The sequence below is a fragment of the Antedon bifida genome, chromosome 8 (assembly GCF_963402885.1).
Source record: "Antedon bifida chromosome 8, ecAntBifi1.1, whole genome shotgun sequence".
NCBI classification, from domain to species: Eukaryota; Metazoa; Echinodermata; class Crinoidea; order Comatulida; family Antedonidae; genus Antedon; species Antedon bifida.
Genome location: NC_136233.1, coordinates 21,053,207 through 21,080,546, shown reverse-complemented (window position 1 = coordinate 21,080,546; position 27,340 = coordinate 21,053,207). Strand labels below are relative to the sequence as shown.

General features: G+C 31.9%; 3 protein-coding genes across 4 annotated transcripts in view; 1 reads left to right on the top strand and 2 right to left on the bottom strand.

Moving 5' to 3' along the window:
- Window positions 1–5,924, bottom strand: part of LOC144849550 (adenylate cyclase type 2-like) — a 69,110-nt gene extending 63,186 nt beyond the window's left edge. Inside the window, exon 1 of the mRNA XM_078706491.1 lies at window positions 5,587–5,924. The gene's annotated coding sequence lies outside the window, so the exon portion shown is untranslated. The remainder of the gene's footprint in view (window positions 1–5,586) is intronic.
- Window positions 5,925–18,115: 12,191 nt separating this feature from the next.
- Window positions 18,116–23,945, bottom strand: LOC144849661 (AN1-type zinc finger protein 1-like). 2 transcript variants are annotated; one of them, XM_078706648.1, is made up of 9 exons: window positions 23,888–23,945; window positions 23,514–23,556; window positions 23,187–23,226; window positions 22,936–23,075; window positions 22,756–22,847; window positions 22,280–22,404; window positions 21,725–21,886; window positions 21,202–21,388; window positions 18,116–19,840 (listed from the first exon to the last, which is right to left on the bottom strand). In XM_078706648.1, the coding sequence occupies exons 1-8, from the start codon at window positions 23,940–23,942 to the stop codon at window positions 21,221–21,223; spliced, it is 825 nt and encodes a 274-aa protein (XP_078562774.1). In that variant the 5' UTR covers window positions 23,943–23,945; the 3' UTR covers window positions 18,116–19,840; window positions 21,202–21,220. The 2 variants fall into 2 exon arrangements, with proteins under 2 accessions (XP_078562774.1, XP_078562775.1); XM_078706649.1 differs by lacking the exon at window positions 21,202–21,388.
- Window positions 23,946–24,099: 154 nt separating this feature from the next.
- LOC144850887 (proteasome assembly chaperone 2-like) lies at window positions 24,100–27,339 on the top strand. Its single transcript, XM_078708387.1, has 7 exons — window positions 24,100–24,229; window positions 24,571–24,742; window positions 25,057–25,115; window positions 25,443–25,561; window positions 25,974–26,174; window positions 26,483–26,603; window positions 26,743–27,339. The coding sequence occupies exons 1-7, from the start codon at window positions 24,173–24,175 to the stop codon at window positions 26,824–26,826; spliced, it is 813 nt and encodes a 270-aa protein (XP_078564513.1). The 5' UTR covers window positions 24,100–24,172; the 3' UTR covers window positions 26,827–27,339.
- Window position 27,340: the final 1 nt, after the last annotated feature.

Sequence of the window (27,340 nt, the reverse complement as noted above, 5' to 3'; positions counted from 1 at the left end):
GCTCTGCACAAAAATGACAGAAAGAAAGAAGAATACAGAAAAAAAAAAAAAAAGATGATGAAACAGGACAGTTACAAGGAGTTATCCGCTAAATGCGGATAACTAACTAGACATGAAACTCGTCACTTTGACGAGTTAGTTATCCGCACGACAAACGCCACGTGCACGTCATACGTTAGAATTTTGCACCCAGAAAAAGATTATGGCATTATGACCTGATCAGAAGAATATGATATGTTGTTAGTGCTGAATTCTGTCAATTTTGTGTCATATAGTATATACAGTATAAACAGTATAATCTGTATACATATTACATACAGTGTAGAATAGGTGAAATTACGGGACCCGCCATTTATTCCATTTTTTAACATGGCGACGGTATCAAAATGAAACACTAAAATACCAATTTCGGAAGGATATTATCTCAGCAACAACATATTAACATGTAGAAGAAATTTGAATACGTAAAATATAGATGCGCGCTCTTTTAAATGTGATGAACTATGACGCAAAAGATGAAAATACAATTTTTTTTGTTCAACTGGCCATATGATGACGTCACAACGTCGGATTGGAAAAATTTTGATATGAATTCGTATTTACAATACAATAGCTTCCAGAAAACGTTTTAATCATGATTACCGCTTTTTATTCTGACGAGCTATAACAGATTGAAAGTTACTGTAAAGATGAAAATAAGTGACCCACGTTATTTACATTTTTAGACATGATGACGTCAAAAAAATTAAAATATTTTTAACCCATGCGAAAGGTAGTTGATTGACCTAAAAAATATCAAAATCTGGGTTAAAATGAAAAACGGATAAGCGAAGATGCGCTCTATTAAATGTGATGCTCTATGACAAAAGATACAAAAATCCTATATTTTATATTCGCATGGCCATACGATGACGTCACAATGTCCTGTTAGCAATATTGATGCATGATACGATATCTACAACTCATCATCTTCCAGAATACGTAATAAAAATAACTTTTACCGTTTAGTTTAGAAACTACGACTGTTTTAAAAAAGGTATAATTTTGACAAATTTTAAGGAATTTTTGAACTTTTTCATCAAAAACGTACGTAAATTATCCAATTCGACGTGCTGGTATGACGTTAATTTTAAGTCGAAATTGTTTAAAAGTTGGTAAAATTACTTGAAAAGGCTGGAAAAACATAAATCACGCGCGCGTGTGGGAATTTTTGACATGCTCAAAATGACATAAAACGCGTAGAAAGTTGATTAGAAATTGATTTTTCGCATTTTGAAATTTTAAACGCGCGTGCGCGCGTAACTTCGTGTAAAACATGCCATTTTTTTCTCACAGTCAGTTAGCGCAAGATATAACTTAAACTTTTTCTAAGTTTCAAATTAAAATGTTATATGGTTTTCGATCTATGTTAAATACGCGAAATTCATAAAAACGCGCGTAAGTCACGTTGCGCAACTATGACGTCATTCACAATAGCGGGTGCACAACTTCACGTGAACGCCCACATGTTGACAAAGTTATAAAATGTTATGTTTACACGTTTTTGAGTTACGCGTGACACAAAAATGACAGAAAGAAAGAAGAATACAGAAAAAAAAAAAAAAAGATGATGAAACAGGACAGTTACAAGGAGTTATCCGCTACTAAGCGGATAACTAAAAAAAGATGATGATGATGATTTCGTACAATCACAAGAGGTTTTCCTGCAACTTCGTTGCGGAAAACCAAAAAAAAATAATAAAAAAAAAAATAATAATAAAGATTTTATACAATAACAATAGGTGATCATTTTATTCTAAATGATCACCTAAAAATTGTGTTTTGAGTTAGAATACCTAGATAAGTGCTGTAATAAAATATATATATTGTGGTACAGAATTATTTTATCCTAAAATGCAAGAGAAAAAACTCTGAAATATATATGTAGTATATAAAATGGTAAAGACATGAAAATCAACAAAAGTTGAAAAGTCATTTTGAGTTAGAATACCGTAAGTGATGTAATAAAATATATATATATTGTGGTACAGAATTATTTTATCCTAAATAAAATGCAAGAGAAAAATACTGAAATATACAGTATATGCAGTATAAAAATGGTAAAGACATGAAAATCAGCAAAAGTTGAAAAGTCATTTCAACTGAATTTTCTGGAAATGATCAAATTGTTTCCGATTGTTAGCTAGTTTCACACCTGGAATTCTGGCATTATTTCTAAGAAAGCATGCATATTGGAAAAACAAATCTATAATGTTAACATTTTCATTGCAAGAAAATAATAAATAGTTAAGGTTAGTTGAAGATTACATTATGCATGACAATATTCAATAGAAAACCTCTAATTAAACACTCGCAAAACATCTCCAGAGGCCGAGAAACATAAACCAGTCAACAGCCATGATTTCAACACGGTGCAACGCCCTTATTTGGCAAATCGCATCATCATCAATAGATTTGTATCAAATGAACTAAGACAAAATTTATCAAAAATGAAGTATTCCTAAGAAAATATAAAATAAATCAATATTATTACTTCTTACTATCATTACTTTAATTAATGTAATAAAAAATACATTAATAGCTCAACAAAATGTTACACATCATTAGAAGAGATAATGAGTGGATTATCCCACACTGCACATGATCATTATCTCTTCTCAAACCGTACAAAAGTGATTTTGAAGACGCCATAGATGATATAACTCAGCCTTACGGCCATCTGAAACATAGCACACAAACTATAGTGTTGGACTGCCACAGACGCAATGAAATGCTACTCCATTGGACCTTCTATTCCACTAATTTCATCAATAAATAATTATTAAATCTGTCACCTACTGTACTGTATTCACTGTCTTGACACAATTCTATACAGTTTATATTATTAAAGTATTTCACCAAAACACCATACCCCTTGTAGATTATAGACCTCTACCCTCATACCTTTTTGGCACTCATATGTATGTGTACAGTATCTGCATCATGTTTGTTGTTTTATGGTGTCAAGTCCACAATTTTAGCATATTATTCAATATCAATAGTACAGTATGTATTTATAAGAATAAACAAATCCATAAAATAAAAACCTCACAAGCAATACAAACAAAATGCTGGTAAAAAGTACAATATGGTATTTAATGTCAAATTCATTCTTTAAGTTCTCATAAATATGTTATGGATTACTGAATCCCAGCATGAGGGCATCATGTCAAATCAGAAGTCAAAAGAGAAACCATGGTAATAATGGACGAAACAGTCAGGGATACACGTATCACATGATATGATGTCTAAAAAGGAATTTTGTAAGAATAAGTAAATATTTAAATTACTACTACCTGCAATTTTGTAAAAACAAAAAAATAAATATGATTGTTCAGAAACAAAACTAATGACACAAGAGGAAAGGGTTTGGTTTATAATGCATGGAGAATTAATTTAACTTTCTCCATTAGTATTTTAAACTGGAAAAACTGAATGTTTACAGGCACTCAACTCAGTATATTAATTGACTGTTAGTTTTAAGTCTGGGGTTTAATATTGTGAGGCTCACCAAAATACAATATCAAATCGCAGACCGAGGGATTTACTAATTGCTATTAGTTTTACTATTCATTATTATAAAAATGCACTATTTTATAGGCATACATATTTTAAAATGTGTATTTAAATTAAATCATCAAGTACTAAATGGTTTGAAATCACATTTCCATGTCCTATGCCCAGAATAATCAATCCTAATTGCATTAATTATTTTTAATTATGCTGTTTGAAAAATAGTAAAATAGTAAATTTGTTTATGCGGCTCCAAAAGTTTGAACTAACAATTAATTTTACTTTTAAGAGAGATTAAAGTTAATTAATTTATAACAAGGGTGAAGATGAGATATATTAATATTTATTATATTATATAATTAATATGTCAATCAAAAAAAAAGAAAGTTTAAATTTTTTGAACTGTTGGCATTCTACAGTAACAGTTACTGATAGCTAAAACAGGATGTACCTACTACTTAATAACAATAATAATCTACCTGCCACTCATAGGGGTCAATAACCAGACTGTCAAAAAGAGCAGCTATTAACAAACCGATAAATCAATTACTTATGATTGGATAATCAAAGAAGAAGCTAAGAGACACTTTGTACACATTTTACCTATGCTTACGCGCTATTTTCTCTATCGGAGTTAAACACAATTGGTTTAAAGCTTGGTTCTCCCTCTGATGCAACTTAACAACGTAAGCAAAATAAGCAATCACGAAGCGATGGACCATCCAAACGGTTGCGTTGTTCCTACTGTACGTTTGTTGCGATGTGTCGGATGTGGAAACTACGCTTAATTCTTCTGCGTTCAAATGTGTGTGGAACAGTATACATGATTAACTGTAAAGCCTTTTCAGCAAAAGTTCTAGTAATATAGGCCTAACTCATCACAATCATCCTATACATGGCCAGCTGACAAATTTACGTTTATCTAATCTAGATATCGGCCTACTGTAGGCCAAAACTTTTAACTATTCAGTGTATTGCACAAAAATCATTTTGAGTTTGTTGGGAACACATTTGTGGTTAAAAATGGGCAGAAAAAGTTGGTACAAAATAAAATTATCAGTCTATGTTATTATAAATTGTAGCGATTATTTACGAATATCAGTTGGTGAATCCTTTACAATGTAGGCCTACTACTCTCCTACTTGATTGAAATTTGAAGGTAACTAAACATGTTTACTTTAAGTAAAATTGTATTATTTTAACATAAAATTAATTTACTATAATAAAGTGATGGATGGAATCACAATATTATCATTTTGTGATTAAATAATTGTGTTATTTGTGTTCAATCAATATGTAGAAACAGGGAGAATAAATGTATAGATCTATAGAGAAATGTATTGTTAATTGATGAGAATGAATGTATATAGACACATAAACGTTCTTGACTTTCGGAATTCTACCTGAACCATGCAGTTTGAATATTAATAAACATTTAATAAACAACAGACAATTAAATTAGGATTATAGACTCACAAGGTCAAGGTGAAATACCTTCAAGAAAGGCTGGCATCTTCTTAATTCAGTGTAATAATCATATTCAAGCATTTAATAATTTATTTGTAGAAATGTTTTAGTGAAGAGTTTTAATTGATTGAATCATGTGGTGGGTGTAAAAAGCTTTTGGTTAATTTAGTAATAATATAGTACTCCTCACCAAACCAAAAAATAACCCCTACCCCACTGCCATTAACATTTACTCATTTTCTTACAACTGTTGGAAGAATTTAAAAAAATATTATCTTGGTTTACTCACTTGGAGTGGTTGAACCAAATCCTGCATCAAAATTGTGTTCAATAATATTACAAGGGTTTTATGTCGAAGCTGGTCATTATAGGGACCCTCAAAACAATACAATTTTGACAAATGATACTTTATGAAAAAAACAACTGGATTGACAACAGCTAAATATCCCATTTAAATATCTGTGCACATGTTTGAAGCATTTTACCGGATAACAACACTTCAACTGTAGAATCAAGGTTATTTTAGTCCAGTCCAGTACATAATACAAATAAATAAAAAAAACTTACATAAAACTGAAATATTCCAATTGCCAGCTTCTTTTTACCAATGTTGAGCAGGAAGTTGAAAAGTACATCCACTGTGCCACTTTAAATCAATATTTTTGCTACTCCTCCTCCTCCAAAACGTTTTTTTCTCTTCTTTTTCACGGTTTACGATTCCCAAAATAATATTAATTACGACTTATTGTTCTCAAGAAAGAAAATGCCATCTATTTAGCATCTTTTCCCTGGTCTACCCATCGTTGATGTCAATTATTTCTTCAGTAGAGAAGTACAGTTGTTGGCTCTCTCACAGGGCCACACATCTGAAGTGGGAAAAGCAAAATTCCTTTTGACACACTATATGGTCTGTTCCATTTATTATGCAGGGGTGTACATTCACGATACAAGTTTATTCTGAGAAAAAAAGCAGTTTTAATACGCATTACAGGTATAATCTTATAATCTTAATCTAAACTACTATTATAAACAAATGGTATCTTTACTTGATTTATAAACTATATTTTTGTAATGTGTTGAAAAATGAACAATTATTTCTAAGTGTACATAAGGTGTTAATGCACTATTTACACTATCATCAACGCTATAAATTATACATTTTCAATTAAACTTAATAGTTTGAGAGAAACATTGCATGAGTAATTATATAATTCTCTAAGGCACAATTGTAAGATCATAACAATATCAAGTTGATATCAGTAAGCTAATAACAATGTTGATAAAGTATAATTGATAATGTTCCATAATATTGTATCCATAAAGAACAGTTTAAAAACAAATTCATGTGAAAATGATTTTCACTAAATCAAACAATAATAATGTATTACCCCTTTGAGAAATTCCTAATTAGGGGCCGGGACACCCTTATTCAGGGGACATCTGTATATTACTGTACTGCACAGGCGTTCTGTGAAAAAAACAAGGATATATATGTTTTACAACTATGAATACCTCCTATTCAGGGGACATCTGTTATAGGAACGCTGTGTTGGTCCTGAAAGAACTGCCCCCTTAATATGGGTTTTACTGTATTTTGTTGTTCTATTTTTGTTTTATTTATTTATTTAATCACACTCTCGTTTACAAGACCAATCAATTCTGGCTTATGAGTGAACAAATAAATAATATAGCAATTAAATTACAGATAAAAACATCAAACAAAATAACAAGTTTTAACAATCTTACAACCAAATAAATAATGACCAAACAAGCTCAAGAACTCAACATTTTTATAAAAAATATGATAGATGAAGAACAACTTGCCTATTTATTAATGAAGATATCCAATAAAACTAATGTAAATATGGTATTGTAATCAAACAATGAAATGTATTACTATTATTATAATAATTATATTCCTAATATTACAAAGACCGTGAACTCATCAAGCAATCTCCATCAATGAGCTTTATATAACATGTCCTCGACTGATAATTGGCATAATATGGTAATTTTAATCATTAAACCAAAGGTCTATTACACAACGTTTATTTTGATTGGTAATTGGAATAATGGACAAATATGTATATAGAGTCCTTGAACATTGTTATCGGGTAATTAGTATTAGAAAAGATACTGACCGACACAAATGTAAGTTCAACTCCTCTCTCTAAAAATCGCCAAGATTTATTACTTGATTTTACGCATGGGCACATTGCTAGGACTGGAGTGTCAATAAGGAATCACATACTTCACTGCTCTGAAATACAGGGTGACGATCCATTTATAAGACTTCATTTCATTTTTTATTTTTTTTATTCTAAAGTTCTTATTCCAAAAATACAATTTAAAATGCATACTTTGTCAAAGTAATCACATTAACCTTTATAATGTAAATTACAGTGCTGGTTTCATGCAATGTTCATTAAAAAAAAGTGGCCCCATTATTTAATCTAGATAGTTAAATGGTATTGCTTCCTTGTTTCTTTGAAAAATACAGAAACAGGAAAAGTACAAGATTATTTTGTGGTTTTATAAAAAAGGATATAGATATACAAAGAACACTTTTTTTATGTTAGAATATTGCAAATTAAAATCAATAACATTCACCTGTGAATTCTAGTTGTTAATTAAAACATTTTAATATTAATAGTTACAATAGTATTTTTTTTTTAATGACAATAGGGATGCTAAAACGTTTGAAGAAGGGTGTGTTCTTATAGACACTCAAACAAGAATAAACTGTTTAGTTTGAATCTGATTAACATTATTTCATGCCAATTTATGTTTTAAATTAATTTTATCTTTAAAAAAAAATTGATTTATAACAAACTTAAAAGTGTAATATGATTATTGTTATCGTCCATGTATGCAATTGTCAGAAATTAATGGGAAGAAAAAGTACCAAGAGGTTGTTTTTTTTTTATAGGAGCATGTTGAAATTATGCTGGGTTAAAGAAGATGTGTGGAAGACTTAAGTTTAGTACTGTATGTTTTATCTTTTGATATTGTAACTTTTTTATATGTCTTTTATGTGTTTTTTTTTCTGTATAATGTTTTTATGGATGTTCTAATTGATTGAGTAACAAGGAGCTGAATCTCAACATTTTATATTTAATACAGCAATATGTGACAATAAACTTTATATATGTCTGTCTTTTCTAAGTGGGTATCTCTTCCAAACTCCACATAAATTTATATGCTTCTATAAAAACTAAATTAAAAAAAATAGGGCTAAAATATATTTTATTATTTTCACTTATTACATTATACAGAATCAGCATCAAAGAGGTGCCGGCAAATATCTGCTCTTTAAATAGGCACTTAGTGAAATAAGGCATTCACAAGTATATAGTGTTTTGCAGATAGACAACATTCTATAATAATTGAACGGCTAATTATTGATCCTAGGGTCAAAACACTTTATAGATTCATCAGTCTTTGATAAATGCTTCTACTGCCTAGAGGCTCAGTTGAAGCAATATAGTAGTTCTATTTCATTAAGTACTGGAAAAGGTTTTAATATTGAGGAACTGGGGAAAAGCTATCGAAGTGAGGCACTCACATTAATGCTTTCAACATTAGACTTTAATTATGGTTCAAAATAGAATTATCATGTACTTGAATAAATAGGGATGTCTAGAAACTTCCAAGACCCCCTTTTATGGAAAACCAAGTTATACATCCCATCCCAAACACCATCCATCTCAACCTGTATGGCAGAGGCATAGGGCAACCCCCACCTTTCCTCCAAAAAAGGTTCACTTTTATAGGCTTCTAGGCCTGACATTTTCAAAGTACAAGTGCAATTATGAAGACCTAGTTTTCAAAATGTTCTTAGCTCCACCCCAAACATGGTGAGCTGATCCTGTAGAGTTATAATTTCGTTTCATATATAAGTACCATTTCAAAGGACATAGCAGTTCTATTTTTCAAAATTTTCTTAGATAGTTTCACATCAAGGAGTCACGAAAGCGAGAAGCAGAAAATTGTGGCAGATTTACAATTTCCGCTTGCAGAAACCAGGAGAGCTTGTCTGTTAAATTCTCTACCGTAATTAAAACCTACCACAGATAACAGAGATAATTATGTAACTTAAATATGGCTACTGTATGAATTTACTATAAAGTACTTTTTACCAATATTTTTACAATCGTTGTATAAATTATAAATGCTTACGCAGATCGAATATAAAATGCTATTTCCTAAGTCTGACAAGATTGCAATGAAACAGCTGGCGATATTGAAATCACATGACATTAACAAGATATTTGCATGCCAGTGTCATGACAACCATACACCTGTACAGGTGAGACAGGACTGATGACAATTAACCAACCTTGAGATAAAATACTAGTATAATTATAAATACATACAATCAATTAGTTCATAAATAATTATGTTTGTAAAGGAAGTGAAAACAGTCAACTGCAAGCAAATGATCTTTTTTTGTTTTCAGGGGAAAAAATGGCCTATTCAAAATTTGATTTATTAATACCTGTATAGAAATCCAAAGGCAAATTACTGAAAAAATGACAATGCTGTGGGTATCAGTGGCTGGATCTCAATGGAGATACGAAAAAAAAAAGCGAAAAGCTAAATCAAAACAATAAAGTAAAACAGCCAGAAAAGTTAGCAGAGCTTTCGGGCAACACTAGCCCTTCATCAGTGCAAGTGAAGGAATTTGGATAACGTCATAGTTTAAGAACTGGCAAGTGCTGCCTGGTTGGACAGTACAGGAATACAACAAAAGGAGACAGGGTGGAGTCTGAATAATAATACCTGTATATATATATTGTTTTGTTTTGAGGGTAAATACATTTTTAATATGGATACAATTTTTTTTTTTTAAATAGGCAGAGGAGGAAGGAATGGGTTTCACCAAATATAAATTAAATTTTGAACTTTTTTGGTCCAGGCCTCTTAAAATATGTTTAAATACTTCCAGCCTTTTTTCCACTGATGGACACCCCACTGTTGTTCCTTTTCTTCTACGCAGTGTGCTTTAAAGAAAAATACTTTAAAACAACTTAACCATCAATTTGAACTGTACTTAATCTTTTCACGTCCACACACATATTACATAAGTCCAATCAAATACACCATCTGTAGCTACAGAAACAGTTCTGCATTTGAGATGGACCACATGCTATTGTAAAACATGAAACACTCGTTTATGCATTACACCCCTGCTACTGCAGTGTAATAGTTGCTATACAAGACAAGTATGCTGTTAATTAATGGTATGTTGTACACTTAAGAGCATGGAACACATGTCAATAATAAAAAGAATATTTAATCTATTGCAACTACTGTGAATCGGAGACGCATGACATGGCAAACGAGTGTATTATACAGATTGTATAAAAAAGTTTCTTGAAATGTCAGTTAAATAATTGTAACATAGTAGAACACCTATTAAGGAGACACTTTAGTGACCAAAAAAGTGCCTCCTTAATAGTGTTCCCTGAATAAGGGTTGGCTGTATGTAACATTGGTCCTTGTTTTTCATGAAGAACTGTTTAAAAGATCACACAAGGACTATGATTCAGAACAAAGTTATAAGCGCTTTTAAGCTCTGTCTACACTATCAAACTGTATGTGCCCCATATATGGACATAATGATGTCATACCAGCAAAATATACAAAATGGAGGTGGGCAGAGCATCTAGGAAGGATACACGATGGATGGACACAATTGACAATGGAGTTGCAACCATTATATGGGAAAAGAAAGAGTGGTAGACCTTCTTTCGAGATGGAAGGATGAGCTTGTTAGAAAGACCGGTACCACAGCATGGCCAAGATTTGCGAAAGACAGGAACAACTGGTATCAATTGGGAGAGGCCTCATGCCCTGTAGTGGGGACTGAAGAAAAAGATATTACTACCATATTTGGGCATATCACTACCATGTTTGGGCACATCATACTTTTTTTTCAAAATAGTTTGATAGTGTAGACAGAGCAATGCCGGAAAAATGCTGTACAGGCAACAGTGATTTAGGTCTTGAGCAGGTCTAGCTAATGCTGGCATGATGTCTGCTAACCTGTTCTATCAGAAGACCATATGAGTACTGTATATTCTCCTTATATTCCACAATTCTGTAAGAAGAGCTACAGTATTATGCAACCCATCTTTAAATTTAATGTTAATTCACATTATTAGACAACAAATTGATTGTCTTGACTTTAGATTTATGACTACATTGTCATTACAACTGTACCAAGATAAATATTTGTCTCCAGTGAAAAACACAGACAGACAAGCTAATTGATTAAAGTGATCTACGCACTCTGTCTATGGAGAGTTGTAGGTCGCAAAACAATTTGTCTTTTAAGGCAACCATAAAGTAATTAAAATAATAATGATGCTAATCCTTATATATTCATATACCAACTACTCACAATGCTTGCAATTATATTATTAGGTCTTCAGCATAGAACTGTCACAGCATAGAACTGTCACAGCATAGGCCAAAGATGTATTTTTAGATGAAGAATTTTCAAAACATACGTACAAACTCTATTTTGCAAAGATTTATTAAATAATTTATTTATTTGTATATGTATTTTTTATTGAATAAACTTTAATGAACTCACACACTGCATATCTTGTTCATTTGATTCAGAATTGGGAACCTGGGGATATGGCGAGCTGATGAGCCATACCATAACAAGGTCAAACGTTCATTTATTGTAAAACTCCTGTCTACATTATCAAATTTGATGTGACAAAAAAATGTGATGTGCCCATATATGGACATGATGATGTCATATAACTACTATAGTTGGGTGTATCACTAACATGTTTGGGCACATTTTTTGTCTAAATAGTTTGATAGTGTAGACAGAGCTTATGTTAGTAAAAGTTTCCCTCTAAATTTACTGGATAAATTGAAGAAAAAAAATAAGTTTGCATAAAATAACTTGAAATAGATCGTTTAACGTTGTATCACATCCTGGTTGACTGTTTGGTTTTTTCTTCCTTACTTTTTTATTGGATAAATAGTGTTTTTTGTCAAAGTGAAAATGTGATATTTAAATGGCTTATTCTATTTTTTTTAAGGGACAAATAAAATTATTATTTAAAATGAAAATACATAATTATAGCAAGTCAGTTGTATTTTAAAATTATTGTATTATTAGGAATACAGGGAAGTGAGTTACGGCATGTGATGCCTCAGGGCGTGGCGTGCTCATGTCTTAAAACAGTGCCAAAACAAAGAATACAACAAGGTCAAGTTAATGAAAGTATTCTGGTTTTGTTTGAGAGAAATAAATATATTGTAAATTCAGGTAGATAATACTTAGTAGTGCACAGTTTCTCAACTTATAATAAATAATAAATTTAGACCTAAGGTTTTTATGAAATTGTTCAGCAGTTATTTCAGCAGTCTTGATGAAACATATTTCAGCAGTCTAATGAAACATTTCAGCAGTCTTGATGAAGTGTTTCAGCAGTCTTGATGAAGTATTTCAGCAGTCTAATGAAACATTTCAGCAGTCTGATGAATTGTTTCAGCAGTCTTGATGAAACATATTTCAGCAGTCTTGATGAAACATATTTCAGCAGACTTGATGAAACATTTCAGTAGTCTTGATGAAAAATTTGAGCAGTCTATATGAAACATTTGAGCAGTCAATATGAAACATTTCAGTAGTCTTGACAAAACATAACTTTTGGAGAGGCCTTATACTTGCATACTTACTAACATCACAGTTATACTTATACATCACATCTTTTTACAGAAATACTACGATGAAAAAAGCAGCAAAATAGCACCTGGATGATCAACAGTGTTAGTTAAAATCGGCCATCAATCATCCAACCTTTGACCTCAACATTCACATTTCAAAAACTATGAAACATGTTTATTGGAAAATCTAAAAATATGATATGCAATCCAAGCATGAATGAAAATGAAGGAAATAAATCTAAAATGCCAATGTCACCAACTTTACATAGTTCATGTAATTTTGAAACTAAATTGTAAACACGTCTCATAACAAAAGTGAATACAATACTTTATGAAAAATAATAACATCAATAAAAGTATACATTATTGGGATGGAATCATTTTAGGTTCTTTTGGCAAGTTTAAAGATATAGGCCTGGAACATTAAATTTGGGAAAAGAACACATTTTTGGATGGAATATTTATTTAGGTTGTTAAACATTTTGGCAAGTTTAAACAATAAGAAAAATTAACTTTGAGGAAAAAACACATTTTTGGATGGAATATTTTTTTAAAACCTTTTTGTATTACTTTGCATAAAAACCGGTTGTATCAACGTATGTAGGCCTATAGCAACCAGTGCAATAAATTTTATACGCAAATGTGAATGTGACTCATTTCAATTTATTTCTGACAAGTCTCATCTATTTTTTAACCAAATCAAAATAGTTGCAAGTGTTCAAAAATAAGCAGCCTGGTTGATATTAGTACATGGTTGAAAATAAGGATAATATAAAAACATAGAAATATTATATTACCTCTATGGAAAAACTAAATAGCAAACATAAAAAATACGTCTCAAGAGACCACATTCATCTCGTAGCCTAGGGATTACACATAAATCTCCAGGGACCCACGGGCGTCATAGTTGTATATAGGTAATTTCTAACGTCATACTGTCACAATGTTACATAATTTATATATATAATTTATATAACATCAAATGCTCTATTAGATATAATTACAGTAATTTGGAGTGAATGGATAGAACACTACGTGATTGCATTGACGTTAAGGTATAACTACTGTAGCTCCAGGTATGAGAATATTATTCCAGGTGCCTAAAGGTTTTCTGTGACCTTACAAATGTATGTAGTTTGACTTTCATGATTATATTTGTAACTAAACCTAACACACTGAATTTAATAGGTTTATTGCTGGTTATGTTTTTGAACTAAAAAAAAAAGATATATATATATATATATAATATAAGTTTATATGATGAGGATATATAAGGTAAATACACTGAAAAATGGGCTGTGTTGCCCAAAAGCTCTTCATTGCAACTTTTGGGTTTAGCATTTTACTTATTATATTTTGTATTTCCATTGAGATCCAGCCACTGTCATTTTTTCAGTAATTTACCTTTGGATTTTATAGGCCTATATATAAGGTTATTTATTCAAAGGGAAAATTACTGAAAACATTAAAGAAGCAAAAGCTAAAACAAAACGATAAAGTAAAACAGTCAGAAAGAAATTGCCAAGCTTATTTATTCAACTATAACGATAAAAACAATTGTAAATGGTAACCAAAACAAAACATTTATTTGGGAACCATTTTAGTAATTCTGAAAAGAAAATAGTAAAAATGCAAAAATGTATACATGTAAAGTTCCAGACAGACATGCAACAAATATTAGACAAACACCACCCACACTGGGAATACTCCAGTGTGGTTTCCATCTGTGCAAAGATCTCAGAACAAAACACTTCTTCAAACAAACAGGTATAGACTACCTACAACCCTGATCTTATAAGCAGATGTACAGTGCTTGGAGACCCTGGGGCTAGGTGTATTTATAATTCAATTTTCATATTCAGTAAAATCTGTGTCAACGCACGCTGTGATTAAATAAGGAATGTATCTTCCTTCAAAAAGATAATATTGGAAGTTATCAAGAATCAGATAGACTTTCTTCATCAGTGCATCAATGAAGTAGCCTAGTTAGGTTTATCTAACTAATCTAATTTGCATGTTTAGGTGGCTCTAGTTATGATCTTGCCTACAGTAGATCTCACCATCACGTACTACTGTAAGTTATATTTTAATAAATGAATTAAGTATGATGGTAAAATACAATCATGCACACTGTTAAGGTAAAAACAGTTCACATAAGATTGTATAGTTTCCATTTTAAGGTATATTCAATTTCAATTTTTTTTAATTTGCTAAATAATTTCATCCATATCAACAAACGTACAAACAAGAAAGAAAATTCGCAAATTCTAAAAAAAATATATATATTTAAACTATATTTTCTAAATAGCAGGATCGAACAAAGTTGATCATGGTCCCTCAGAACAATGCAAACAATTTATAACTATACATTGACGCTCCTGATATGCTAATCGTACAATTGCGTATCACCTCCAAACATTGTACATCTGTGTACACATCAGGGCAGCCTACAGTGTTGTTCTAAGATAACTATTGGTAATTTTTTTACCTTCTTTCTACGATGTTTACAACATAAATAAAGAAAACAAGATTTTTTTGGGTTAATCTTGATGTTCAGAATCCTATGTTGAGCTAAAATTAGATGTTTGATTTTCTTTATTGCAGCAAGGATTTATCTCTCATCCTACAAAATTCAAACAAATAATTGAAGAAATACTAAATGTTGGTTTTAATATGAACTAATAATAGATAATTGTGCTTTAAACAGTGTGATATTGAAGGATAATTACTGTATAGGGTTAATAAATCTATATTAATTGCACTGATTGTAATATCAAGCCTTGCACAAACCATCCTCCTAAGATCTTTGGTAGAAAAATGAAAACGAGGCTGTCACAGAATGACTTAAAGGGAATATATCAAGACATGGACAAACATGCCATTCTACCAGCTTCTAGACTCGGCCAATATGGAAGGACTTGGAGCACTGTATCTCATCTACTACGGACTTCCTTTCTACACAGCGTAAAAAATGACCCAATAAACACTGAGTTACCTAAAAGTACAGATATCTTCCCACCACCACTCCCTACCATAGCTATACAAAGCACATTAAATAAGATTACAGCGGTTGATTAATTATAAATACTAAAATACATCACAAATGGAGAATGTCCATTAAAACAACGTTCAATCAAACGGTTTCTAGAGAAACGCCACAATAATAGAAATTATAATAAAAATAACAAAGCTATATAGTCCTTATATTGATTAGAGTAGCGCAGAGCTGGTAAAAATGTTTTTATAACATAATCAGACGGACGGAGACTAAATGTCATTATTTTTGTAATACTATTAATAATTTAATAATTACGAAGAATAATTTACGTTTCTGTGGAAACCAGATGTACTAGGCCTACATAAATCGTCAAGGATAGATGTGGAATGCAGTGGTGTAGACACAAGAAATAAAGTGGTGCGGTTTTCACAAGAAAAGGGAACAATCTCTGTTCAAGCTACTGGGTTGTGAAAGGCCTCTGTGAAAAAGTGGTCAGGTTGAAACAACATTACCAACCGTACTAAATGGAAACTTCAGACATATGGCCATCATGCATTTTCCTGTGCAGCACCCATTTTGTGGAATAAACTGCCAATCGACATAAAGACATCTGAAAACATCAACACTTTTAAAACACGACTAAAAACCCATTTTTACACAGAGGCATTTCCTGCTTAACTTTGTCAAGCACCTTTGAACATTATTATGGATACTGGCGCTATATAAATCTGATTGATTGATTGATTGATTGACTGGTGGCTACGGCCCTGAAAGATTCTAACAGTAAAGACAGACCAGTCGGCATGTCATAGTTCAAATATTATTTAGTACAAGAAAATAAAAATAATCTAACATAATATACTACTACTATATATAAATCAGCTTCTATACTGTAGTAAACAATGGGTATGTCAGACAGGCGTTTTCTAATCATGCATTCGTATTTGCTGGTTTGCATCGTGGAAAATGGGTTACCAAAGAGGGCCTAGTAGTAGAGCTTAAATGGTAAATCATTTGTCCACAACTCTATTCATGTTTCCGACACAACATTCCAAAGATAGTTTGTTTACTTGTTTACTGCTGTATATAGTTTTAATTTATTGTATTGATATTTTTAATGTTTTATATATTGTATGTGTTTTTAAGCATCAAGGAAAACCAATTTCATGTTCGCCTTGTTGTGTTCATGACAATAAAGATTTATCTTATCTTATCTTAACTATCATAATCTATTTTTGTATATGCCAAAAAAAAAAGTGAAAGAAATTGCACTTTTAGGAGGAGACAGGATATCACTTGAAATCTAGGGGAAACTTCTTCGATAATCAGGAGACTTGGGAGGTCTGCAGAAGCGAAAAATAATATTTTTAGCTTTAGCTATTTCAAGGATCAATTCAAAAGGTGTCTACACTATCAAACAAAAAAAGTGTGATGTACCTAAACATGGTAGTGATATGCTTAAATATGGTAGATATGACATCTTCATGTCCATATTTGGGCACATCACATTTTTGTCTCACATAAAGTTTGATAGTTTAGACAGACCTTTAATAGTTCATACCACAAACTTGCTCTGTAAGCAGGCTGCCGGCGACTCGACACACTTTCAATTTCGTTATATCCATCAATGGAAGAAAAGAATCCAAACATGAAGAGAATTTAACCATACCTCATGTCATGCCGACTACTATTGATTTCAGATATTATAATTGACAGACAAATGTGTGTCTTCTGTTGAACCCATGCAATGTATTGTACCGTCATGTTGTCCGTTTGACAAAGTAGGATAATGTTATAGCTTAGGGATAAATGTAGGCCCCTGCGCCGTCAGTGGGAGTTGTATCTATTTATTGGTTATTATTATATTTGGTACCTCAAATATGCAAGAAAGCCTAATCTAGACAACACAGCAGATGCAACAGGTAGAAATGTATAAGACAAGTTTATTGTATTGTACAAGACAAAGTTTTAAATTAATTTAAATTATTGCCACTTCTCGTCTATTTATGTACAGTGCATTGAGAGCTTGCTTATATGCGCTATATAAGGCTCTGTCTACACTATTAATGTTTATGTGACGATAAAATCGATACTAACAAGTATGACTTGAAACCAGAAAAACCCCTTTTATAGCACTTCATAGTGTTCTATTCTATCTAAGTTTATTAGCATACCTTTAAGTTCTGTGTGCACAGGATGTGTATACAGCTCTGTCTACACTATCAAACTTTATGTGACAAAAAAATGTGATGTGCCCATATATGGATATGCTGATGTCATATCACTACCAAATTTAGGAATATCACTACCATATTTGGGCACATCGCAATTTGTTTTGTCAAACTAGTTTGATAGTGTAGAAAGAGCTTTAGAAAACCATAATAATAAGGTCCAAGCAAATTGTTTATTTTTAAATCTTTCACTATTTTTAGACTAGACTTTATATTTTATTTACATTTATATGGAACACAACAAATACATAATGTTAAATAACAATAAAAACACAAGTAGTCATTTTTATACAAGCAATAAACGCAACATGCACAAGTTAGTGATTTCTTCATGTTGGATATTGTTTTACTAAATCTAATTGAGCATCACACTCAAATATATCAAATGTAAAACCTGTCATGGTTTGATATCTCTATTTAGTTTCATAAATTGATCATCAAATCTGTACAAAACGTGATTTTGTTTCAAATAATTCTCCTGGCAATAAGGAGTATTTCTGTTACTGTTTATTACTTTTTAATATAGTAAAATTGTAAGATTTTGTTTACACAATAACCGTTATTAGTATTATAATATGAATAAAAAATAGAAAAAATTGGATACATAATTTGCAATATTATTATCGTTTTATTTTTAGTTTTTATATCAAAGGCGGTGAAACATATTTAATTTGGAAAAATCAATAAAATTCTACCAGATAATATTGTAAAGATTTGAGACAAATTTATTTGATTTTTTTTCTGTAGTTGTAAATTTTAAGAGGTAACTGCTTCACAGTACAAATGTGTGTTACTAGTTAGATATTTGAATAATCTAACTTTTTTCTTCACAATATGATTGGAAAAAAACAGAGCAATGGCAAACCTGAGACTGCTAGGATTGCATGCCCCCCTTAGACTGACAAAATGAAGTTTAGACACCGCAAACACACCCCCACCCCTCAGGTGGACCACTATTTAAGAAATCCTGGATCCATTCTCAAAAGCTACAAATTAAAAAAACTTTGCTGAAAATGTATTTTCCAATCTTTAAATAAACTGAATCACAAGACAAGCTGTATTTAAAATTATGAAAAAATCTCAATGAACTTCATATGTTATGCAAAAACGTATTAACTCTCGATTAGCAAACCAAGGTTTTCCATAGTACTTTTACAGCCGCAATCTAGATAATTGAATAACATACTGTATACGCAAAAACATATTAACTCATTGATATCAAACAAAGGTATTCCATAGTACTCTTATAGTCGCAATCTACACTGTAGGTAATTGAATAACATACACGCAAAAACATTAATTAGCGAACAAAAGGTTTTTCAGTGTTCTGATAGAATAATAATATTATTGTCCATTGTGCAAAACTGTTGAGTGCTCTTTGATCTCTTTGAAGACCTGAAAATGGCGCAAGATGTCATATATTAATTGGAAATGAATTAAATGTTCTCAAATGCCATTAAATGTTGCAAACGCTAATCAATTGACAAGTACTTAATCCTATCAAAGGATCTAACACAAGAATTATAACAACAAAATAAAGTCGTATTTATTGGAATATCATACAAATAGTGACCTTTGATCTTCTTACCTTTCATGTACGAAATTCTTCAGGAATCATAAAATATAACTTTACTAACCGTATTTGTTTAAATAAACGCTCCGCTTTGAATAAACTCCCCCATAGACCATCTTTTGGAACACCCCCTCAGGGCAATTATTTTTTTTTTTGAATGACCAGCCACATGCTTATACACACAATACTGTAATATATTGACATATACATTTATATATCGGACATTGCCGACTGCCTTATGGAACGTAGTGGTAGACTGAGGCCGCCACGGGGATCCACTGAACGCCATCGTCTCTCCTTCCTCCCAAAGGGCATACGAGACTATAATGAAAGATATTAAAGATAGGGGAATTTATTACGATACACTATTATTGTTATTATTATTATCACTCTTATGTATTAGGCCTATCATTTCTCTTTTCTTTACGGCATTGTTATAAGACAGCAACACAATTTCCCAAGTTGGGATGAATAAAGTTTCCTTGTATCCTTGTATCTTTACAATTTACTGTATTTTAAAATATCACTTCTTGATATTAAGTGATATTAATTGTGTTATACTTTTGTCATACCTAGAGGGTATTTATTTGATAACATGTTACAATATTGCACAAAAAAATAAACGCCTCCCCCGAAAAAATTGCCATTTATGGACATGATAATGTCATTATTACCATATTTAAGCATATCACTACCATATTTGGGCACATCACACTATTTTGTCAAGCTAGTTTGATAGTGTAGACAGAGCTTTACATCCGAGTTCACAGTAACATGAGCTGGCGAACTGAGCCGTTAAATAGAGAAGTCGGTCACTTTTATACTATGTGTTGTATTCATTCATTTATGTCCTAATGAAATGTTAATAAAATTGCTAGATTTAAAAGGATTCAAAGTACAGAACAATGTGTTATTGCAGAATTATCAAATTAATTGTAGTTAGTTTAATTTGTTTCTAAATACAATAGATTCTCTAGACAAATAGTACATTTGCACTATTAATAAATAAATAATAGATTTGTTTATATAACACAGATTAAGATGGTGTCAATGCATTTAATAGAGGAATTGAACCCAGGTTTTCTGTGTGATAGACAGTTTTCCTAAACACTCGGCTATACCACATCTACGAAATAGAATATTAAAATTCTGTGATGACAATTTGGTACAATCCTTCCAGCATTGATGCAATCAAGCAATATAGAGGGCTCACTACATTAATATTGATTCGTCTATTTAGAGCCTCTGCTTTATGAGATCAATTTCAAATTTATTTTTATTCAGGCTGTTGTCTCAACCCATTAAAGACTTGGTAAGGGACAAAAAATGTCTATCTGAATGAATATTGTACAATAGTAACTCGGGTTGAATGTCCTCTTGTGGACGGTCTCAGACCCAGCCTGGCTTAGTTTTGTAGGCTTAGCTGGTAAAACACCGGTAACAAACGAACATCGTACGCTAGCTATAGGCCTGTCTAGTTGCTGCATTAATTAATCTTTCGTTTTTTGGAAGAATCCAAATTGGGGAAGACCCGGTAGTTTGGTGGATACGATGAAATGTAAACATTTTAGCAGACAAAAGATACATGAATATAATATACAGTTCCATGAAACATTCACTCCGCAGATTGAAACAATACTCAGACTGAAATAAAACAAAATGGATCTCGGTTTTCAGCTTACATTTTCGTGATCACTGATGTCAAAGTTTATAGAGGTCAACGTCATCAATCCGTTTGCAGTCATTATCTACATATTCTATTATTACATCCCCACCATTGAACAGAGGTTCTTCTCCATCGAGCAGTTTGGTCAACTTCTCATCCATCGGGAATGTTGAACCAACAACCGGATGGAAAAGTCGGAGTTTCTTAAAGAAGGAAATAAAGTTTTTTTAAAGCTCTGTCTGCACTATGTGACAAAAAATGTGATTTCCCCATATATGGACATAATGATGTCATATCACTACCATATTTAAGCATATCACTACCATATTTAAGCATATCACTACTATTTTTAAGCATATCACTACCATATTTGGGCACATCACACTTTTTTTTTTTAAATAGTTTTATACAAGCATATACATAAAAAAAAAACCTGTAGAACTTTATTAATGGGACACCTTCAGGACCCATCAAAGTATATTCTAAATAGCGGTATCCCAACAAGAATGCAATTTGAGATATTAGGCATTTTCATTTACCTTACTACCTGCTAGATTGTTTTCGTTCCTTAAGCTTGCCATAGTTGCTGTTTTGTCCACAAGGCGACCTACACTCCATTCTTTTGAAAAATACATTGCTTTGCTCTTCTCTTTACATCGATGTTCAATGGGTAAATATACTTGGAAATATAAACGTTCAGTCTAAGTAAAACAAATGCAATAAAGAGTATTAATAAGATTAATTAATTAATAGAAGGAATTCGCTTATATTTTACAGAGCAAATAAAGAGATAATTTAATGTTTGAAAAAAACTTAAATATAATTTTAATTGTGAACCAAATGAAATTATCTCAAGGACTGAATTTAATATCTCCTAAATGAATGAATTTTTATTTTTTTTTATTATTTCATACACATCTATCTAACAGCGAGTAAGTCACTAATTACAAGATGGATAAAATATTTATTGTCCTTCATTAGGGAGTAGAGTTGAAAGAGTTATGAGTTACAACCCTAGCACTATATCAGGATTGAACCCTGGACCTTCAGATTGGAAAGCAAGCATGTTATCCACCAAGCTATAGCTCCACTACCTGAGGAATAGAAGCATCACCCACTGCATGCATCTTCATCTTCATGAGGGCCACCTTAGCAGCAGTCTTCTGTGCTTTGGTGCTCAGTTGTTTCTTTGGTTTTGGTGGCTTAGATTTTATGGAGTCTGCAGAAGAATGATATAAATATATAATATAAATTGCAAACAAATTTTTACTGTACTGCAAATTTTGTTCAGTTTTGTACAAATTCTGTCCAGTTTTGTACAAATTATATCTAGTTTTGTACAAATTATGTCTAGTTTTGTACAAATTATTTCTAGTTTTGTACAAATTATGTCTAGTTTTGTACAAATTGTTTCTAGTTTTGTACAAATTATGTCTAGTTTTGTACAAATTATTTCCAGTTTTGTACAAATTATGTCCAGTTTTGTACAAATTCTGTCCAGTTTTGTATTGAGAGTAAATCTTCAAAATTTAAGCTGGGGTACTTTGATGATAAACATAGAATTCTGTACCTGTTATTTTTTTCACAAGCTCAGCTGTTTTTTGCATTGGTTCTGGCTTTTCTATCAGCATTGCACAGGAATGATCTTGTTGATGTCGATGTCTGAAAACAAAATTGAATCGAAAAATTAATTTCAAAATGATTTAAAAATGGTCGTGTCCAAAGTAAGCTAACCAAGTTTACAACTTACCGAAGGCAGAAGTTCTTTCTGCAATGTTCACATATAACTTGGGTGGGTACTTTATTCTTGCACTCAGTTAGTTCACATGGATATGATGAGAAAGTTGATGTTGGCGGTTCTGATGATATTCCTCCAGTATCTTGCACATCCTATATGCAAAAACAATTCTGTATAATTCTTTAAATGTTAGAGTAAAAAATGAAATTGTTTTTCAGGATATATTAATATTTTTATTTCATGCATTTTCTGATTCAACTTACCTGTATGCATTGGTGCAAGGACTTGCTTCGATGATCTTTACTATAATTAAAAATATTGATTTTATGTAAGTTATAACTATATATATGATTGCTGATGAATAAATATAGAATTATAAAAATAGTACAAACAAATCTATATAATTGTAGGAATAATAATTGATACTTTCACAGTCAGTCACACACAAATATGACAAATGTATAATTAATAGTCAACAACCTATGTTATGTTAGCCTATACTTATAAAATTATACATTAACATTGTGTTTGTTTCCTATTATTAACTTTATAATTTGAAATTGATCGTAGTTTTTATTTTTTTAACATACCAAAAGACTTGACAACAGTCATCACAATTGAATGAAAGAAAATCTGAATAGAAAAGAATGTGTTTTTGGAATGTAAATTGATGGCTAATGAGTCTAGGATTAAGTAAATGATAAATGACCAACACAAGCAAAAACAAAAGGGCTAGGCCTAGGCCTGTGTCTTGTTTGGGACTCTCATGGATTAGCCAGTCAATCAATCGGCGAAGAAGCCCGGGTGGTGCGGATCAAACAAGAAGGATGCGGCCTAGGCCTAGATCGATCGATCTTACGCCGCGAATACGTTTCATTATATGTTTTACGATCATTATTAATATACGTTCATTCCAGTTCATGTATTGAGAAAGAAGATCTAATTTATACACGTAATAACTAACCAAGTTGATTGCAATTTGGAAAAGAACAGTGTTCGCCGATTTCAAGTTCAGCCATCGCGGTTTGTTCAGCAGTGTGAAACGGAACCTTCATCAAGCTAAAGTTTTCGTTCTGGCCAATCGGATCGTCGGATTGTTGATTATTTTCACAAAATAGCACTTCAGTGGATACAATTTCTCATCCACCATGATATCGCAAATTGCATGCTTGAGTAGTTTCGATAAACAACCGCGTGCCACACTGTGTTTGAGAATTACTACTTTTACTGTTTGATTCATTATTTCATAATGTTTATTCCATTAAATTCTAGCGATACAAAGTGGTCAGATTTTACATTAGTCTGTGTACGTATTCCTAAATTTACAGTCACATCTGTGCTTTGCATGTAATTTTATTGCGGTTTAAATCTAGGTTAAGTAAAGGCTGTAAAAAATATAAGTGGATAGCCTGCCTGAGTGCATCTGGATACATAGATCCCAAAAGCAAAGACGATCGGGTCCATGTTAGGCTAATACAAATTATAAAGCATTTTCTGTATACATTAAAGTATGGAAAAGTTCATAATAATAATAATAATAATTCTTTTAGTGAGATTAACTTCGAAGTTTAGGTAGTACAAAATATTCACAATAATATTTTGGATTTAGTTTTGTTATTAAAAAAACAAATTATATTTTTTGTCTAGCCCTGCATTTCTGTAGGTAATGTTGGGCAACTAGCAACAGATCTTATCATCTCCACTTTAAAGATGGAGCATGTTGGTTATCTTTCCGATTCCAGTATGCTACCAATGTGCGGCAATGACCCATTCAATACGTCAGGCCTTGTAGAAGGAAAACTGTGCACAACAGCAGAGGGTAAGATATGGTTTGGTGGTTGAGGTACACCTTACAATGGGTTCAAATCGAATTAAGCTCTGTCTACACTATCAAACTAGTGTGATGTGCCCAAATATGGTAGTGGTATGACATCATCATGTCCATATGGACACATAACATTCTTTTGTATCAAGTTTGATAGTGTGGACAGAGCTTAAGAACAGAGCTTAAGAATTTAAGTAACATGATTCCATCGTTTAAATAAACTATTCGGTTTAAGATATTTAACTACACACACACACATTTTTTAAAAACTCCTATCAAAATCTTTTCCTTTTTTATTTTCCCTTCAGTATACAAAAGTGATGAGAAGAGATTACTGGTGGTACAATTGCGAGCCTTACTGGTGAAGGTGTGTTAAATATGGTAGTAATATGACATCATCATGTCCATATATGGGCACATCACATAAAGTTTGATAGTGTAGACAGAGCTTTATTATTTTAATTATTAAATATTAATGACAATTTCCTCAAAAACCCATTCATATGTAAACATTGCAGTTGAACAAATATTATCACCTCAGAATATTATTTTTGCATATTCTGGTTTTATCACATAGGTAGATCCAGGGGGGTTGGGGGAGAAGGGAGATACCAGTTTCCACTCAACAAATTAAAAAAAAAAATGTACTACTGCTTTCCGATTTGAATAAGCTGTATGTTTTTGTCTTTATTAGGGTAAACATAGCCAGTTCAGAAAGAAGTTACTTGACTGGATCAAACAGAGTAACTTTAGTCGAGTGATTCTTCTAACAAGCAGTTTCGCATATGAAAGAATAGATTCACAAATCACAGGGTATATCTGAGCTTTTATGAAATTTGTCATGATACATGTATTGAGTAAATGCATATACTCCCACCCCCTAATCCCACCCCCTAAAACACGAAATTGGGCCGACATTGAGAGGTGGGACTATACCTGGGGAAATCCTGGTTTAGGGAAAAAAATGATTGGTAAGCATTTCTTGTAAAACCTTATCTGAACTGGTTAGAGAGAGGCCTACATCCAGATCATCAAAAGTCAATAATGGGACTATACTGGATATGCCTGTGAAATCAGATATAAAGGGTGGGTGGGATATATGGTATTACTAAAATGGTATTACTAAAATAAAGAAATTTCAACAGAAGAAGATACATCAATCATCAAAAAAATGAAACCCCACTATCTACACACAATAATATCCCTACCTATATTCTACTCACAGATCGCCTCTGCGATATCTTACAACACCATTGCTAGAAAAACATCCAAATTCACCAACAAAATGCGGCTTAGGGCATTGGACACAACTTGAGAGGAGGGATTTTGTGTGGTCACCAGAACCAGAAGGGACATCAATACCTGATGCTGCCAAAGGTGTTTACATACCAGGTGGAGGTATTGCTAAAAGGTTCTTTGAAGACTGGTACGGTTGAAGATATTTTATTTATTTATAAAAACGAAAAAGAGATTGATGATAATTTGCTTTATATATGAATGAAATGTTGCCATTGGCGTGAGCTTCATAGTCTGGAGGTATATGAACGCTAGGCTACTGATCTGGAAGTCGTGGATTTACAGTCCCACCCAAAAATTACTTGTAAAGTAGTTCTCAAAATGTACTGAGTATAAAGTACAATTTACGTCAGATACGTAGGGAAAAGCATCTGACCAATCAAGAATCAATGCTAATAAGTTAAAATAATTTTTAATAACGTTTCCTATTTGAATTAGTTGCCGGGAAGATATTTCACTCGCTATTCTACTGAATTTCTGCTCCGAGGGCGATAATATTCCACACGCCATCCAGCTAGCAAACTACCTGAATGAGTGGCTCAAAGTCGCAGAGAAATCGGTATGTATGTTTATCACTGCCATATTTGGGCATATCACTGCCATATTTGAGCACATCACCCTTTTTTTTCTCCACAAACTAGTATGATAGTGTAGACAGAGATTACCATCCGAGTTCAATTTTTGATTTATCTTTTCAGAAACAGCCATCTGGGTGTTCTTTCAAGATACCAAGCTCATGGACATTGTTATTTGGAAATGCTGTCAATCCGGAACTATATTGAACTACCCCCTCTAACATAAACAACAAACAATAGTTATTAAACTCTGCAAGTCTGAAATTTCGGAAGACAAATTTCTTGCCCTACAGTAAAAATCCAAATAATGTTGGTATAAAAACAAAAAGTTGGGCAGTGGACTCAAACAAAACACAATGAATATTCCCTAACATGTTTTGTTACTTTGTGCCTTCCATACCTACAGTATGGTGTACAATAATTGGTCAGCAATTATAATTAATACAAAGGTGTACATAAATTAGTTGTTATATTTAATGTACTACCATTATATTATTTTTTTTAATAACTAGCTATCTATTGAATATGATAATACCAGTTGAAATATGGGTTTAAATACAGAAGATTATTATTAAGTACTTGGTTAGTTAACATCAAGTAATGAGATACTAAAGGTAAGCCAAGATGGTAGCAGTAACTAGTTACTGGTATCTTTTCAAGGCTTCCACACATGCTCTTAAAACCTTACCAAATATACAAGCTAATTAGCTAGGCAACAATT